The sequence below is a fragment of the Dendropsophus ebraccatus genome, chromosome 1, assembly GCF_027789765.1.
Source record: "Dendropsophus ebraccatus isolate aDenEbr1 chromosome 1, aDenEbr1.pat, whole genome shotgun sequence".
Classification (NCBI taxonomy): Eukaryota; Metazoa; Chordata; class Amphibia; order Anura; family Hylidae; genus Dendropsophus; species Dendropsophus ebraccatus.
The window spans coordinates 47,109,802-47,128,299 of NC_091454.1; the positions used below are offsets into that span (position 1 = coordinate 47,109,802).

Consider the following 18,498-nt stretch of genomic DNA (forward strand, 5'->3'; position numbering starts at 1 on the left):
AGGCTGCTGTCGTTTGGTTTTTAACCCGGCTGGTTATAAAAATAGGGGGGACCCTATGCGTTTTTTTAAAATAAATAAATAATTAAAAAAAAACGCATAGGGTCCCCCCTATTTTTATAACCAGCCGGGTTAAAAAGCAAACGACAGCAGCCTGGTAACACCAGGGTGGGAAGAGCCATTGGTTTAGGCCCTCCCCAGCCTAAATCTTACCAGCCTGCTGCCGCCCGGTCCAGGAGCGCCAATTTTGACGCTGCGGGACCACTGGCACCCGGCTCTTCCCAGTACCCCTAGTGGCATTGGGTACTGGGGTAATAATGGGGGGTTAGTGTTAGCCATTTTATACCGGCTAACACTAGGCCCCAACTTAGTAATGGATTCCGTCTATTAGACGGCTTCCACTACTAAGTCTATAAAGTAAAGAAATAAAGACAAGACACAAGTTAAAAAATTTTTTTATTCAAATAAAAACACCCCCACACCCCTCATTGACCATTTTATAAAAAAAAAACAAAAAAAAAACGCTGGTCATCGACGTAGTCCACGGAATCCGACGTAATCCCCAGGATACCGATATCTGAAAAACAAAAAGGGAGAAACACACAAAAAACACACAAATAGGAGCACAACACCCATCATTGTGAGTGGTGTTGTGCTCCTTACAGTATGCAGCATCTTTACAGATCGCTGCTTACAGTCTGGCCCCCAAGGGGTTAAGGGAGGATGTATTGCATCCCCCCTAACCCCTTGGGGGCCAGACTGATGTCAGACTGCACCCATCCCAGCAAGGAAGGGGTTAACTGACCCCCCCTTCCTTGCTGGGAGGGGTGCAGTGCTGGGGAGTGGGTGGGGAGAGCTCTATACTCACCCCGATGTGTCCTCTTCGCTGGTCCGCAGCACAATGAAGTCACTGTGCTGCAGACCCGCTAATTATATGTGCGCTGAGCCGATCAGCCAATCAGCTGAGCGCACATATAATTCTAAATGTTTCTTCTAATAATGCTATTGTGATAACATAATTAGAAGAAACATTTGATGTTTTCATTAAAGTAAAGTGATGATTAGTACAGAATACTCTTTTGCCGGCAATATGAATTAAAGGCTTATGGAGCTTCCTGTACTAATTAATATTTAATTAATAAAACACATTTTCATTGAAATAAAATCAGTTTCGTTGTTCAATAATTTAATTCTAACGAATCCATCATTTTGCAATTAAATATACTGTCAAAAAATAAATATATATATTTATTTATATATATATTTATTTTAACAGTATATTTAATTGCAAAATGATGGATTAGTTTAAATTTAATTATTGAACAACGAAAGGGACTTTATTACAACGAAAATGTGTTTTATTATTTTAATAGATTAACCATGAGAGACATCGGCATTAGTGCAGAGGATCGCAAACCCGGTAATAGCAATTCATGTAAACTGTTTCCCTGCTTTCCCAGATGCATCCAGAGGTGTTTGCATCACTTTCTTAAGATTTTATTTGTTATTTTTAGTTGAACCAGATTTCCAAGTAAATGACCGTATGTTTTGGGCCGCATGTCTATTTTTTCCCACGGCCGTAGTTTCATCCACACATTTACAGCCGCATAAAAAATACAGCCGCACAGTTACATAGTGTGAACCTAGCCATAATATGTAATTTATGTGGTATAACCATTTTCCTTACAAGCAGAAAATTTCAAAGTTAGAAAAATGCAATTTTTCACGTTATTTTGGGGGTTTTCATAAAGATAGGCTGTAAGTATCGACTCCAATTTACCAGAAATATAAAGTACAACATGTCACGAGAAAACAACCTCAGAATCAGCCAGATAGGTAAAAGCATCCCTAAGTTATTAATAGATAAAGTGACACTGGTCATATTCCTGAAATTTGGTCCGGTCCTTAAGGCCATTTTGGTCTCCGTCCCTAAGAGGTTAATCTGCGGACTCTGCTTAAAGTTCTGCTTGTCCCATTTACATGTCAATTCTCTGAGCGGATGGCAGAGTGTGCGTGATTCTGCGCCGATTCTGTAGTGTGAACATACCTTAACCTGGAATCCTTATGCCAACTGGTTTGGAATAAGGGGTATATCCTATATACACAAGCTCAACTGCCAGTCTCAGAGGGTAATCTCTGAGCTAATTCCACAGTGGTTCTAGAAATAGTTCTATGCTAGTTCTAGAATTTACAGTCCTAATGCTGCTGCACCTCTGTGCGCACCACACAAGATGGTCCCATAGACCTTATAGTGGGAGACCGCATTGGTCACTGGCACAGAGTGGGTAATAAAATGCACACTTGTTCTGGCTTCTGTTCAAACTTTTTGACAAGTCTTTACAACATGTCATAAGCTTTTTAAAGAGACAGCACCAATTTAAAATGAGCCTTTTTTTTACTGTTTTGCAGCACTACTTGACTTGTTTCAGCGGGACGATTGCTATACCATTTCTCTTAGCAAATGCTCTTTGTGTTGGAAATGACCAGCAAACTGTAAGCCAACTTATAGGAACCATATTTACATGTGTAGGAATCACTACATTTATCCAGACTACATTTGGTGTAAGGTATGTTATCCTATCTTTACTGATGCTACCTTTACCTTTCACTTTATATTTTATGGGGAGGTGTTTTTTTATAGCATCTTCAGGAGGTGAGTCAGCATTTGATTCAGACAAATGGCCCAATTCATGGAATAGAAGCCCATTACAAACAAGCTTAGATTATGAGTGGGGATTAAACAGGGTTAACACTTTCCTAACTGGAGTACCCCTTTAAGGCCCCAAATAGACCAAACTTGTGATAGCACCCTTAAGGGTATTCTGAAGGGTCAGTGAAAAGGTCAACATTTCTGCTGTGTCTTTACCCCACTCAGTGCCACATGTAAGGAAGTAAGATGCTTTGGTCACATGATGCCTCTCAACCAGTGAGATCAATCCTTAGTCCAGCTCCTGCTAAATTTTAAAGGGATGAACCTAAATCAGTCTAAGCCTGCCATCTGGCTAGTGCACATGTCTGTTAGCCCAGCTCCTGCTAGTCAGACCATTTAGCTATAAAGCTATGAACTTTAGCTATGAAGGTTATAGCTATACATTTTAAGCTATGAATTTTAGCTATGAATCTATGACTTTTGTTTGCTACTTCTAGTAACAGTGCTCAGGAATAGAGATGAGGAAATAGTGAAATATTCGATTGGATTCAATTCGAATAGCTCCCGATATTCGACTATTCGATCGAATATCAAATCCCATTATAGTCTATGGGAGAAAAATCCTTGGGACCTGGAAATCAAGATTCGACGAATTGGAGGTCGCCAAGTCCAAGACATCTTTAGAAAGTGATGCAAACATCTCTGGAATGCATCTGGGAAAGCAGGAAATCAGTATTAGAGGAATCGGTATTACCGGGGTTAGCGATCCCCAGCAAAAATGCTGATTCCTGTAATAGTTTATATTTAATTAATAAAAAAGGTTCGTTCTAAAAAAGTTCGTTGTTCAATAGCTTAATTAAAATGAATCCATGCTTTTGCAATTAAATATACTGTTAATAAAAAAATGTAAAAAATTTATATTTATTTATTTATTTACAGTATATTTAATTGCAAAAGTATGTATTCATTTTAATTAAGCTATTGAACAACGAAAATAACTATTAGAATGAAAATGTGTTTTAATAATTAAATATTAACTACTACAGGAAGCTCTATTGCTGGCAATACCTATTGCCAATAATAAAGCTCAATGTACTATTTAATACTTTACTTTAATTAAAACAGCAAATGTTTCTTCTAATGATGCTATTTTTTTTATCATCACAATAGCAACATTAGAAGAAACATTTAGCTGATTGGCTGAGCGGACATATAAAGAGCCAGTCCCATCACACTAAGCTCAGTGTGCCGGGGACCGGTGAAGAGAGAAGATAGAAGATAGAAGGCATCGGAGGGTGAGAAGAAAGCTCTCCCCCCCCCTGCATTACACCCATCTGAGCAAGGAAGGGGGGGTCACTTAACTACTTCCTTGCTGGTATGGGTGCAGTCTGACATCAGTCTGGCCCCCAAGAGGTTAAGTGGGGACCCTCACTTAACCCCCTGGGGGCCAGATTGTTCAGTATGGTACCCAAAGGGGTTGAAGAGAAAATAATGCATCCTCCCTTAACCCCTTGGGTGCCACACTGTAAGCAGTGATCTGTAAAGATGCTGCATACTGTAAGGTGCACAACACCGCTCACAATGATGGGTGTTTCTCCCTTTTTGCTTTTCAGATATCGGTATCCTGTGAATTGCAGCAGATTCGATGGACTACGTCGATGACCAGCGGTTGTTGGTTTTTTTTTTTTAATAAAATGGTCAACAAGGGGTGTGGGGGTGTTTTTATTTGAATAAAAAATACTTTTCACTTGTGCTGTTTCTTTATTTCTTTATTTTATAGACTTATATAGAATATAGAAGCCGTCTACGGAATCCATTACTAAGTCGGGGTCTAGTGTTAGCCGGTATAAAATGGCTAACACTAACCCCCCCCCCCCCATTATTACCCCAGTACCCAATGCCACCAGGGGTACTGGGAAGAGCCGGGTGCCAGTGGTCGTCAAAATTGGCGCTCCTGGACTGGGCGGCAGCAGGCTGGTAATATTAAGGCTGGGGAGGACCAAAAACAATTGCCCTTCCCACCCTGGTGTTACTAGGCTGCTGTTGTTTGGTTTTTAACCTGGCTGGTTATGAAAATAGTGGGAACCCTACACGTTTTTTTTTAATTATTTATTTATAAAAAAAATAAAAATGTAGGGTACCCCCATTTTCATAACCAGCCGGGTTAAAAACCAAGCAACAGCAGCCTAGTAACACCAGGGTGGGAAGGGCCATTGTTTTTGGACCTCCCCAGCCTCAATATTACCATCCTGCTGCTGCCCAGTCCAGGAGCGCCAATTTTGACGCTCCAGGACCACTGGCCCCCAGCTCTTCCCAGTACCCCTGTTGACATTGGGTACTGGGGTAATAATGGGGGGGTTAGTGTTAGCCACTTCATACCGGCTAACCCTAAGCCCTGACTTAGTAATGGATTCCGTTTATTAGACGGCTTCCACTACTAAGTCTATATAGTAAAGAAATAAAGACACGACACAAGTGAAAAATATTTTTTATTCAAATAAAAACACCCCCACACTCCTTGTTGACCATTTTATTAAAAAAAAAATCCCAACGACCACTGGTCATCGCCGTAGTCCACTGAATCCGCCGTAATCCACAGGATACCGATATCTGAAAAACAAAAAGGGAGAAACACAAAAAAACACACAAACAGGAGCACAACACCCATCATTGTGAGCGGTGTTGTGCACCTTACAGTATGCAGCATCTATACAGATCGCTGCTTACAGTGTGGCACCCAAGGGGTTAAAGGAGGATGCATTGCATCCCCCTTAACCCTTTGGGTGCCATACTGAACAATCTGGCCCCCAGGGGGTTAAGTAAGGGTCCCCACTTAACCCCTTGGTGGCGAGACTGATGTCAGACTGCACCCATACCAGCAAGTAAGGGGTTAAGTGCCCTCCCTTCCTTGCTCAGATGGGTGTAGTGCAGGGGGGGAGAGCTTCTACTCACCTTCCGATGTCTTCTATCTTCTCTCTTCTATCTTCTCTCTTCTATCCTCTCTCTTCTTCGGTCCCCGCCACACTGAGCTTAGTGTGACGCGACCAGCTCTTTATATGTCCGCTTAGCCAATCAGCTGAGCGGACATATAAATCTAAATGTTTCTTCTAATGTTGTTATTGTATTAAAAAAAATAGCATCATTAAAACAAACATTTGCTGTTTTAATTAAAGCAAAGTATTAATTATTAAATTCAGCTGTATTACTGGCAATAGGTTTTGCTGGCAATAGAGCTTCCTGTAATAGTTAATATTTAATTAATAAAACACATTTTCGTTCTAATAAAGTTGTTTTCGTTGTTCAATAGCCTAATTAAAACGAATACATACTTTTGCAATTAAATATACTGTAATATACTATATACATTATTTATTTTTATTTATTTTATTTTTTTATTAACAGTATATTTAATTGCAAAAGCATAGATTCATTTTAATTAAGCTATTGAACAACGAAAATAACTTTTTTAGAACAAAACTTTTTTTATTAATTAAATATTAACTATTACAGGAATCGGCATTATTGCCTGGGATCGCTAACCACAGTAATACTGATCCCTGTAATATTGCTTTCCTGCTTTCCCAGGGAGCAGTAAAATTTATTAAAACAGCTAAATAATTGTTTAGCTGTTTTAGTAAAGTTAATTTAGATTCGAATATTCGATCACATATTTGATCGATACTATTCGCTCATCTCTACTCAGGAATAAATCTGTGAGTGAAGTTCCAGAACTAGAGCCAACCTGCTAACATTGCATCTGAGCTCTATTTGGTCGTCTGCAAAGGTCAAGTAAAGATAAAGATTTTGCTTTGATTGTGAAGAGATGTGTTCCGTCTTAAATATCCCAAGTTAAAATAAAATATTCCAGAAACATCTGTGAGAACAAGCTACAACCAAGACATTTCTTTGAGAGTCTCTGCAGCGCTTCCTAAAACTATATGAGAAAAGTCACTATTTTCCAGACCATACTGGAAAATATGGGCTAAATTCTACTTACAGTATTTTAGCCTAAGGCTGGAGAATCTGATCAAGGGTCCTCTGGCATTGTTATTATCTTAAGTGCTGTTTGACTTTTATGTCGTATGATCTGAGATACCTGAGTAGATCTGTAACCCATAGTAGCCACACTGGATAATTACTAAAGTGCTTTAAAGTCAAATTCTTCAGTTAAACTAATATTCACAGTGATCTTAAAAGGAAATGACCAAATATCGTTACCTTGTGCTATACAAGACTATATTTTAATTTGCCTGAATAGACAGTAGGGTGTTTTTAGTAAGCAGTGGAACCTTTTCTTCAAGGGCAGATATACTGGATGGCATGTCCTCCCCTTCTTGGTGCATGTATTCTAACAAAGATAAAAGGCATACCGAATTAGATGTCTCTTTACAGTGATACTGTATCCAACCAACCCACACACAAAAAATAAATGCTGGTACCAGGTTATGTCTTTGTGTTTTTCAAAATATGCCCAATGCCTTGGTTAGGGTACAAAAAATGATCTTTTAGGCTATGTTCACACAACGTAAGAGACTGGCCGTTCCGTGACCCCGGCCGGGTCGTGGAACGGCCGGTCTCTGCCTGGACCATCCCGGCTGGTACTTATGTACCGGCCAGATGATCTTTCCGGCCGCAGAGCTCTGATGCAACCGATGGCAACAACGGCTGTACTTTTACGTAGTGTGAACATAGCCTTAATCTGCTGCAGCCAAGTCAATGTGGCGTGGCTTAGAGCATCTGTGTCTTAGGCCTGCAACTCCGCTCCTTTCTTCCTCTCCTCCCTCCTCATCATTAGGAATGCCCCTGGCAGGATTTTTCCTATTCATCACTTGTTTAAACAGTGCACATGTGCCTTAATGATTTGAAGCAGCACATGTGCACTGTTTAGACGAACAATGAATAGGAGAAATGATGAGGAGGGCAGGGAGGAAGAAAGGAGAGGCATCACAGGCCTAGGGCACAGACAGCTGCTGCAGATTAAAAGATATTTTTTTTACCCTAACCAAGGCACTGGAAACATTTTAAAAGACATGACAAATGAAGTTCAGGTGGCTTAGAACAATCATTAAATGAATGAATTATGAAACAATATATAAGCTATAATGTAGTACATGTTGCCTGTTCCAGGCTGCCTCTCTTTCAAGCAAGTGCATTTGCATTTTTGGTGCCTGCTCGAGCCATATTATCTCTGGAAAAGTGGAAATGCCCCCCTGATGGTAAGGATTTAACAAAGTACATGCATCTTGTAATATTTAGGTCACATCATTTTATAACTGCCCTACTTGAAGATATCTGTGGACTATGACCAGATGTGGCAGATTACCTGCAGATTATTTAATCTGCTGGTATGTTTCAATAGAGTAGTGGATGCTTAGAATGAAGGTAATTTTCTTACCTTTTATCCTCAGCGTTATTGTCATTAAAGGGAACCTGTCACACCGAGCAGCCCTCCTAAACCCACCCCACCCCTGTACAGGGTTCTGCATACATACCTGCTCCTGCGTGTATCGCTACCTGCTGGTCCCGCCGCGGAGATCTGGCCGCCGTCTCATCTGCACGCTCAATATGCAAATGAGCAGAGATCAGCTGGATGGCCTGGCACCAGGAGCAGAACACGCAGGGGCGGGTATGTATGCAGGGCACTGTCCAGAGGTGGGTTGGGTTTGGGGGGGATGCCTGGGTTGACAGGTTCCCTTTAAGTTAATTATTTTATTAATTTGTAAATTAGGCATTTAGATGCACTGGGTGCGGAACTACAACTCTTGCTGATCTACTTCACTTCTTCTTATTTATCTGGGGCTCTTCTTGTTTTGTTGGCTGGAGTGACATCACTGCAGGGTGCTGCTTCATTATGAGTAGTCAGAGGACAGGCAGGTCAGATCAGTACAGGTGTAGGGCTGTGGTAGCACCCCAGGAGCACCAAACCGTCTAATTAACATATTAATAAAATGGATCATTTAAAAACAATGGCGCTGAGGATGTAAAAAAACAAGCATATATGGTACCACTGCATGTCAAATTGTTCAAATTTTTAAAATATAATGTTATTAATCCTGTATGGTGACCAACATAGATTGAAATGAAAAAAACAACAACAATCCCTTAAAATTTGGAATTTTTGGTTACATAATCAGAATTTTTATTTTTTATAAAAAGTGAGCAAAAATATCTCAACCAAAATGGCACCAATAAAAGCTAGACTTCACGGCACAAAAATTAGCCCTCACACAGCCTAGCAGCCAGAAAAGTTAAAATGTTATATGCAATTTTAAGCATATTTATTAAAAAAAGTTTTAATTTTCTAAAAGTAATCAAAACAAAAACTATATAAATTGGGTATTGTTGTAATACAATAGACCCTTACAATCAAGATAACATGCTAGTTGCACCACAATTTGCACTTCATAAAAATGAAAGTTGCAATTTTTTATTCTGCTCCTCAAATATTATTTTTATTTTCACTGTTTCATCATAAAAAAGGGGAAAAAAAGAGTTATGGTTCCTGGAAGTCAATGAGAAATAAAAATGCTGTTGACATGGTAATGAGAAAAAGAACCATGTAACAGTTTGTTTGATAGTTCTGGATCTATGACCAAAATATTAGCAGCTCTTCCATTTTTAGACACGATGGAGGAGGTTCCCCAAACTGTCTTAGGGCTATATTACATGGCCTGATGAGCGGGATCTATGAGCTCGCTTACAGTCTATTAATTGCCTCAATGATTGTGCAGCCCTTGCTTTGCGTACTGTGCTTCAGTATGTAGAAAATAATATGTATAGTATGCTTACCTCTTCATGCTCCCCTTGTGTCCTCCTGCCTTGTCTTTGGAATCCCCACCACAGACACTTCCGAATCTGTCTGTACAGCGGCAGCTGTTCAGTCAATGACTGGCCGCAGCGCTGTCCCATCTTCGTCGGTGACTTGCCAAGTGGGCTGTCACTGCAGAGATGGGTTGGGAACAGGGGCGTAGCTAGGGGTTCAGCCTAGGGGGGGCGAGCAAGTCTGAGTGGGCCCCCAACCGATTATGTTACCCAAAGGGAACCTCGCTTGACAACAATGCTTTCTAAATAATAAAGGGTATATTCTGCTCCATTACTCATAGTGAATTAAGAGCAGTGTTAGAGGCTTCTACATTTACATATATAGACACATAAAATGAAACAGTGACTTACAAGGGGTGTCTTCTCATCAGAGTCGCTCATTATCCCAATGTCATGGATGTATGGGCAGTATAAGAGGTTCACCTGAGATCTGTAGTTAAAACTGTAAAAAAAAGTTAAATCCATTATGCAAAGACTATTATTTTCCCTATACACTGACTGACCCATATACCATAGAGGTAGATAATTTGCATTCTGCCTAAGACAGGTGCATCACTCACAGGGAGGTACCGCAGGCTCAATCACTAGCTGCCACTACAAAAGACCTCAGGCTGCTGCACCCTGCTCTCTCTGATCCGAATCACAGCTTTCTGATTTAAAGATACTTGTCCCTTATCCTGTAAGAGACTGGGGGGGGGGGGGTCGGACCTCTGCCCCCATTCCCCCCAGGATCTCCAGATCAGCCCCCAGCTCCTCTATGAAGCTGCCAGAGAGAACTGGGCCAAATAGGGTTAAATCAGAAAACCACTGTTTTCCACATGTCCAGCTCCCCCTGGTTTCCACATGTCCAGCTCCCCCTGTTTACCAGCTCCCTCTGTTTCCACATTTCCAGCTCCCCCTGTTTCCACATGTCCAGCTCCCCCTGTTTCCACATGTCCAGCTCCCCCTGTTTCCACATGTCCAGCTCCCCCTGTTTCTACATGTCCAGCTCCCCCTGTGTCCACATGTCCAGCTCCCCCTGTGTCCACATGTCCAGCTCCCCCTGTTTCCACATGTCCAGCTCCCCCTGTTTCTACATGTCCAGCTCCCCCTGTTTCTACATGTCCAGCTCCCCCTGTTTCTACATGTCCAGCTCCCCCTGTTTCTACATGTCCAGCTCCCCCTGTTTCTACATGTCCAGCTCCCCCTGTTGTCCAGCTCCCCCTGTTTCTACATGTCCAGCTCCCCCTGTTTCTACATGTCCAGCTCCCCCTGTTTCTACATGTCCAGCTCCCCCTGTTTCTACATGTCCAGCTCCCCCTGTTTGTACATGTCCAGCTCCCCCTGTTTCTACATGTCCAGCTCCCCCTGTTTCTACATGTCCAGCTCCCCCTGTTTCTACATGTCCAGCTCCCCCTGTGTCCACATGTCCAGCTCCCCCTGTGTCCACATGTCCAGCTCCCCCTGTGTCCACATGTCCAGCTCCCCCTGTGTCCACATGTCCAGCTCCCCCTGTGTCCACATGTCCAGCTCCCCCTGTGTCCACATGTCCAGCTCCCGCTGTGTCCACATGTCCAGCTCCCCCTGTGTCCACATGTCCAGCTCCCCCCCCCTGTGTCCACATATCCAGCTCCCCCCCCCTGTGTCCACATATCCAGCTCCCCCCCCCTGTGTCCACATATCCAGCTCCCCCCCCCTGTGTCCACATATCCAGCTCCCCCCCCCTGTGTCCACATATCCAGCTCCCCCCCCTGTGTCCACATATCCAGCTCCCCCCCCCTGTGTCCACATATCCAGCTCCCCCCCCCCCCCGTGTCCACATATCCCGCTCCCCCCCCCTGTGTCCACATATCCAGCTCCCCCCCCCCCTGTGTCCACATATCCAGCTCTCCCCGCTTACCAGCTGGGTTGTCTGTGTGCTGCAGCAGTCCGGCACTGACCTTGTGCGCGCGCGCGGGAGACGGAACAGCGCGGCGCCAAAGGTGATTGGCAGGTGGGCGGGCCAGGGCGGCGCACGCACCAGCAGCGGTGCGCTAAGGCCGTACGCATCTGATTAAGATGGCGGCGGCCGGGGGAGCTGCGTCAGCATGCCGGGCGGCGTGCGGCGTGCGGCGTGCGGCGTAAAAAATCAATAGCGATCTGGGTGGGCCCCTGCCAGAGTGGGCCCGGGGGCGGCCGCCCCCCCTGCCCCCCATCAAATTTCGCTACTGGTTGGGAAGTTTGAAAGACAATTATCAACCAATGAGGGAATCAGACTGATTCAACAAATAAGGGTCCTATTACACCAACAGATTATCTGACAGATTTTTTTGAGTCAAAGCCAGGAATGGACTATAAACAGAGAACAGGTAACAATGAAAAGACTGAGATTCCTTGTCTTTTCAAATCCACTACTGGCTTTAGCTTACAAAAATCTGTCAGATAATCTGTTGGTGTAATAGGACCCTAACTGCCTTATGTAATAGGGCCTTAAAATATAAACGTCTTTTCAGGTGACTTTTCAGGCTAAGCTGTCCTGTGTATGTACAGTACATATAACGGTTAAGGAAAAACGCAGCGAGAGCCTACCTACTACTACTACAACTACTAATAATAAAAATAATTGTGTCATACTTCTTTCTTAGATGAAATTTATGGAAATGGTACTCTACCATTTAATACATCACATATCTGGCAGCCCAGAATGAGAGAGGTAGGTACTGTATGTTACCAATATAACATTTATTAAAGTCACTTAGATTTTTTTGTATTGTATGTTATTACATAAAACATCTTCACACAATAATTCATCCTCTATACAATAGGAGGTTTTCCAGGTTGCGCTCTCTTAGCCAATCAGTGGCCACAGTATTTTCTTCTGTATTTAAAGTTCCAAGGTATGGTAGCAGTCATCCTGGCCATGGGTGGAAGTTTTATTATATATTGCTTTGAATAATTGTGTAGGGTATTTCTTCGCTGTAAATCTTTTTCTCAGTAAGGCTACCTGCTGTTTGATCCTTACATTATTTCGCAGTGTACCTACTGTATATCGTCTACAGGGAATATTGCAGAGCATCTAAGGATTTATTCGTTTTTGTAGTATATAAGACGCGTGAAAAGATAGGAAAAAGTTTTTTTTCATGCTCCCATTATATAGTATTAATATAGGCTTTCTTGATGAATTCTACAAAGTTTTAGTTTTCCGTATTCCAAAGAAGATGCCTCTAACACTTTTTAATCATATTTAGTGTCTTATGGTGCGTTTACACAGACAGATTTATCTGACAGATCTTTGAAGCCCAAACCAGGAACAGACTATAAACAGGGATAAGGTCATAAAGGAAAGACTGGGATCTATCCTCTTTTCAAATCCATTCCTGGCTTTGGCTTCCAAAATCTGTCAGATAAATCTGTCTGTGTAAACGCACCATTACAGTATAACCTTAAAAAATCAAACCTTCAAAATATAATTTGCCAAAAGGTCTCATCCACAGGCTAATTATCGGCTAAGGACCATTTGTAGGAATGCTCACTCCTGATAATTGGCTGATGTAAAAGGGCCTGTGATCAGCCAACAAAAGAGAAAATGCTTGTTTGTAGGCTGATGGTACCTATCATACAGACATTAAAATCATTGTTATCCAGTGATTGTTTGTGCGGCCCAGGGTGCATGTGAAGGCTCATTTAAAGAGCTCTAATCAGTACTAGCTATTAACACCTGCTCAGCCCATGTACAAGGACTTATATTTGCTGATATTCTAAAGTTTGAAAAATGCACTCCTTTAGTAAACCTTTCCCCAATATTAAATCCTTGGCAGCAACATTCCAAACCACTCATGGCTTATCGGTGATTTAAAAATATGTTATATACATCTTCAGGAAGGAAAGAAAACTAAAAATTAAAGGGGAGATTTATCAAAGGGGGTAAAATATACACTGGTGTAAACTACCCATTACAGCTCTTCTTTCATTTTAACAGAGATGACAGCTGAGCTGTGATTTGTTGCTGTGGGCAGTTTACACCAGCGTATATTTTTTACCCCTTCATAAATCTGGGCCTAAAGCTTTAGATTCTCTATTTTAGATAAAAACAGAAACACAAAACACAAAATTCAAATACAGTGTTTTTTGTAACTGATGAAATGTTTTTTGTTTTTTTGCAGATACAAGGATCAATTATAGTTTCAAGTTTGGTTGAAATAGTTATTGGATTTGTTGGTCTTCCAGGAGCTTTGCTCAACTATATTGGACCTCTTACTGTTGCACCAACAATTTCCTTGATTGGTCTCTCTGTCTTTGAAGCTGCAGGAGAAAGAGCAGGTTCTCACTGGGGTATATCTATACTGTAAGTAGTAAGTAATCAACTTTCCTGACAATTTCTGTTTTATGAAATCAGGAAAAAACTTCATTAACTTCATTTTAACTATATCGGTCCAGAATTCTTTTTTTTTGTTTTTGTTTTGTTACAGAGCTCTATCTTTTCTTCTTCCCTTCAAATTATCCAGTTAATAATAATAATAATAATAATAATAATAATAATAATGAGCATAATAACAACAACAATCTGCAGCTTCCTACTAGACATAAAAATTCTACCTGTAGTTACCTCCCCCTAGTGGAGACACATTGAATTTTTGGACTCTTTTATTAAACCTTTCACATAGGGGTTTTGGGATACCATTTTGGCTACAACAGGACCAATTTAGAGTGTAAAAGATCTCTTAACCAACGGCTGCCTTGATTGTGCCCATCAAACATTGATATTCTCCTTGGTTAACGGCACCTTTTCTGTGTTTTGGACCACTTTCAGGCTTTGACAAACATTCCAAAACTGAGTTGGCTGTATTACAGTATATATAGACTAACCATGATCTATTTATTGTTTCTTTCAGAGTCTTGACAATGATCATTTTATTTGCACAGTACCTCAGAAACATTACACTTAATATACCTTGTTATAGAATTGGGAAAAGGACGAAGACTTATAAATTGCAAATCTTCAAAATGTTTCCGGTAGGTAAAAACAATCAAACTAAAATCAAATGATCTTTCATGCATTCCTTCTGGCTATGAAAACAGTCACTGAGGGCAACAGCAAGGTGGTTTCAGTCTCACAATAAGGGTTTACAGCAGTATGGTATGGTAGCTTTTTGTCTGTGAACATACAAAGCAATAAAAGAACATAAAATACCAGAAGATGTCATTCTAAGAGATTTGACTGCTATTCAACATTTAAGGGATTGGTCATGTTGTACGTAGTAAAAGAAAAGTTACATCACTTTCTTCTAAATATATCCTTCTGTCCAGTGCAGACAGTGTTCCTATAAAAAAAGATGGCCGCACATGGAAAATCATGTGACTATACAGGTCATTTTAATGCTTACATTATATGACGTATCAGTTATTCTTATGTGTCTTATTTATATAAATTCTTTTTATTGCAGATTATCATGGCTATAATGTTAGCATGGTTGTTGTGCTATATTCTTACCCTGACTGGTGTGTTCCCTTCGGATAGTACAGCATATGGATTTAAAGCAAGAACTGATGCAAGAGGAGAGATCATGTCCAGTTCTCCATGGTTCCGTTTTCCATACCCATGTATGTATGTATGTATTTATGTACTGTATGTTTGTTACAAATTAGAGTAGAACTCTACATTGTGTTATTTTTCTCTTTTGGAAATGTAGAAATAAACTGACATCTGGGCATTACCATTCACCTTGTCAGTACCTTGTGTCCTAATCTTGTGTTTGGTGTATGCAAGTGGAACCCACACCCATGTTGTGGCCAATGTCCCCACGTTTTACCATTAAAATAATACCACAATTGGCCACTGAAAGTGGGTTTGGTTTCATCCTGGCAGCCTCATCAAGGAAGCATACTCTAATGGTGCATTTACACAGAGAGATTTATCTGACAAATCTTTGAAGCCAAAGCCAGGAACTGACTATAAACAGGGAACAGGCCATAAAGGAAAGACTGGGATCTATCCTTTTTTCAAATTCATTCCTGGTTTTGGCTTAAAAAAATCTGTCAGATAAATCTCTCTGTGTAAAGCATCATTACACTACTTACAATTTAGAGTAATTGGAATGTGGTAAACTCCACAAGTGGACACTCAGTACACTCTTATACACTCGGTGGGAAACCTCATGAAAGGTGACTACAATTTTAAATCCATCTCATATATATTTATATGAGGAGAACTTTTGGTGAATTTACCAGGTTTGTTACACACTATTAGGCCAGGTTCAGACTATGTAACTGTGCGGCTGTATTTGCGGCTGTAATTGTGCGGCGGTATTTTTGGTGGTTCATGCGTACGCTGGAAAGTATAGGATATACGGCTGCACAGTGCACACTATGTATGAATCTACGGCTATCGTAAACGGACCCGTAAAAAATGAACAAGACCATTGTTTGCGGCTGGACATGCGGCCAAGGATTGACAGGCGGTCCGTAAGGAGTACTTAAAAAATAGCCGGCAATGATGCCGAATGCCGATGCCTCTAATAGTTAATATATTAAATTAATAAAACACATTCTCTTTGTAATAAAGTCCCTTTCGTTGGTCAATAATTTAATTCTAACGAATCCATCATTTTGCAATTAAATATACTGTTAAAATAAATAGATATATAAATAAATGTATATTTATATATATATTTATTTTTTGACAGTATATTTAATTGCACAATGATGGATTCGTTAGATGGATTCACTTTACTTTAATGAAAACATCAAATGTTTCTTCTAATTATGTTATCACAATAGCATTATTAGAAGAAACATTTAGAATTATATGTGCGCTCAGCTGATTGGCTGATCGGCTCAGCGCACATATAATGAGCCGGTCCGCAACACAGTGACTTCATTGTGCTGCGGACCAGCGAAGAGGACACATCGGGGTGAGTATAGAGCTCTCCCCACCCCCTCCCCAGCACTGCACCCCTCCCAGCAAGGAAGGGGGGGTCAGTTAACCCCTTCCTTGCTGGGATGGGTGCAGTCTGACATCAGTCTGGCCCCCAAGGGGTTAAGGGGGATGCAATACATCCTCCCTTAACCCCTTGGGGGCCAGACTGTAAGCAGCGATCTGTAAAGATGCTGCATACTGTAAGGAGCACAACACCGCTCACAATGATGGGTGTTGTGCTCCTGTTTGTGTGTTTTTTGTGTGTTTCTCCCTTTTTGTTTTTCAGATATCGGTATCCTGTGGATTACGTCGGATTCCGTGGACTACGTCGATGACCAGCGTTTTTTTAATGTTTTTTTTTTTATAAAATGGTCAATGAGGGGTGTGGGGGTGTTTTTATTTGAATAAAAAAATTTTTTAACTTGTGTCTTGTCTTTATTTCTTTACTTTATAGACTTAGTAGTGGAAGCCGTCTAATAGACGGAATCCATTACTAAGTCGGGGCCTAGTGTTAGCCGGTATAAAATGGCTAACACTAACCCCCTATTATTACCCCAGTACCCAATGCCACCAGGGGTACTGGGAAGAGCCCGGTGCCAGTGGTCCCGGAGCGTCAAAATTGGCGCTCCTGGACCGGGCGGCAGCAGGCTGGTAAGATTTAGGCTGGGGAGGGCCTAAACCAATGGCTCTTCCCACTCTGGTGTTACCAGGCTGCTGTCGTTTGGTTTTTAACCCGGCTGGTTATAAAAATAGGGGGGACCCTATGCGTTTTTTTTTTATTATTTATTTATTTTAAAAAAAAACGCATAGGGTCCCTCCTATTTTTATAACCAGCCGGGTTAAAAACCAAACGACAGCAGCCTGGTAACACCAGGGTGGGAAGAGCCATTGTTTTAGGCCCTCCCCAGCCTAAATCTTACCAGCCTGCTGCCGCCCGGTCCAGGAGCGCCAATTTTGACGCTCCGGGACCACTGGCACCCGGCTCTTCCCAGTACCCCTGGTGGCATTGGGTACTGGGGTAATAATAGGGGGTTAGTGTTAGCCATTTTATACCGGCTAACACTAGGCCCCAACTTAGTAATGGATTCCGTCTATTAGACGGCTTCCACTACTAAGTCTATAAAGTAAAGAAATAAAGACAAGACACAAGTTAAAAAAAATTTGTATTCAAATAAAAACACCCCCACACCCCTCATTGACCATTTTATTAAAAAAAAACATTAAAAAAACGCTGGTCATCGACGTAGTCCACGGAATCCGACATAATCCACAGGATACCGATATCTGAAAAACAAAAAGGGAGAAACACACAAAAAACACACAAACAGGAGCACAACACCCATCATTGTGAGCGGTGTTGTGCTCCTTACAGTATGCTGCATCTTTACAGATCGCTGCTTACAGTCTGGCCCCCAAGGGGTTAAGGGAGGATGTATTGCATTCCCCTTAACCCCTTGGGGGCCAGACTGATGTCAGACTGCACCCATCCCAGCAAGGAAGGGGTTAACTGACCCCCCCTTCCTTGCTGGGAGGGGTGCAGTGCTGGGGAGGGGGTGGGGAGAGCTCTATACTCACCCCGATGTGTCCCCTTCGCTGGTCCGCAGCACAATGAAGTCACTGTGCTGCGGACCCGCTAATTATATGTGCGCTCAGCCGATCAGCCAATCAGCTGAGCGCACATATAATTCTAAATGTTTCTTCTAATAATGCTATTGTGATAATATAATTAGAAGAAACATTTGATGTTTTCATTAAAGTAAAGTGATGATTAGTACAGAAAGCTCTATTGCCGGCATATGAATTAACGGCTTATGGAGCTTCCTGTACTAATTAATATTTAATTAATAAAACCCCAATTCGTTGAAATAAATTCAGTTTCGTTGGTCAATAATTTAATTCTAACGAATCCATCATTGTGCAATTAAATATACTGTCAAAAAATAAATATATATATAAATATACATTTATTTATATATCTATTTATTTTAACAGTATATTTAATTGCAAAATGATGGATTAGTTTAAATTTAATTATTGAACAACGAAAGGGACTTTATTACAACGAAAATGTGTTTTATTATTTTAATAGATTAACCATGAGAGACATCGGCATTAGTGCAGATAATCGCAAACCACGGTAATAGCAATTCATGTA

The 18,498-nt window shown here is 41.2% G+C and overlaps 1 protein-coding gene across 1 annotated transcript in view; it reads left to right on the top strand.

Moving 5' to 3' along the window:
• The window catches only part of SLC23A1 (solute carrier family 23 member 1), a 44,589-nt gene that overhangs the window by 11,761 nt on the left and 14,330 nt on the right, over window positions 1-18,498 (top strand). Inside the window, exons 3-8 of the mRNA XM_069954249.1 lie at window positions 2,407-2,564; window positions 7,775-7,863; window positions 12,073-12,140; window positions 13,591-13,772; window positions 14,320-14,440; window positions 14,872-15,028. Coding sequence (XP_069810350.1) covers window positions 2,407-2,564; window positions 7,775-7,863; window positions 12,073-12,140; window positions 13,591-13,772; window positions 14,320-14,440; window positions 14,872-15,028 — 775 coding nt within the window. The remainder of the gene's footprint in view (window positions 1-2,406; window positions 2,565-7,774; window positions 7,864-12,072; window positions 12,141-13,590; window positions 13,773-14,319; window positions 14,441-14,871; window positions 15,029-18,498) is intronic.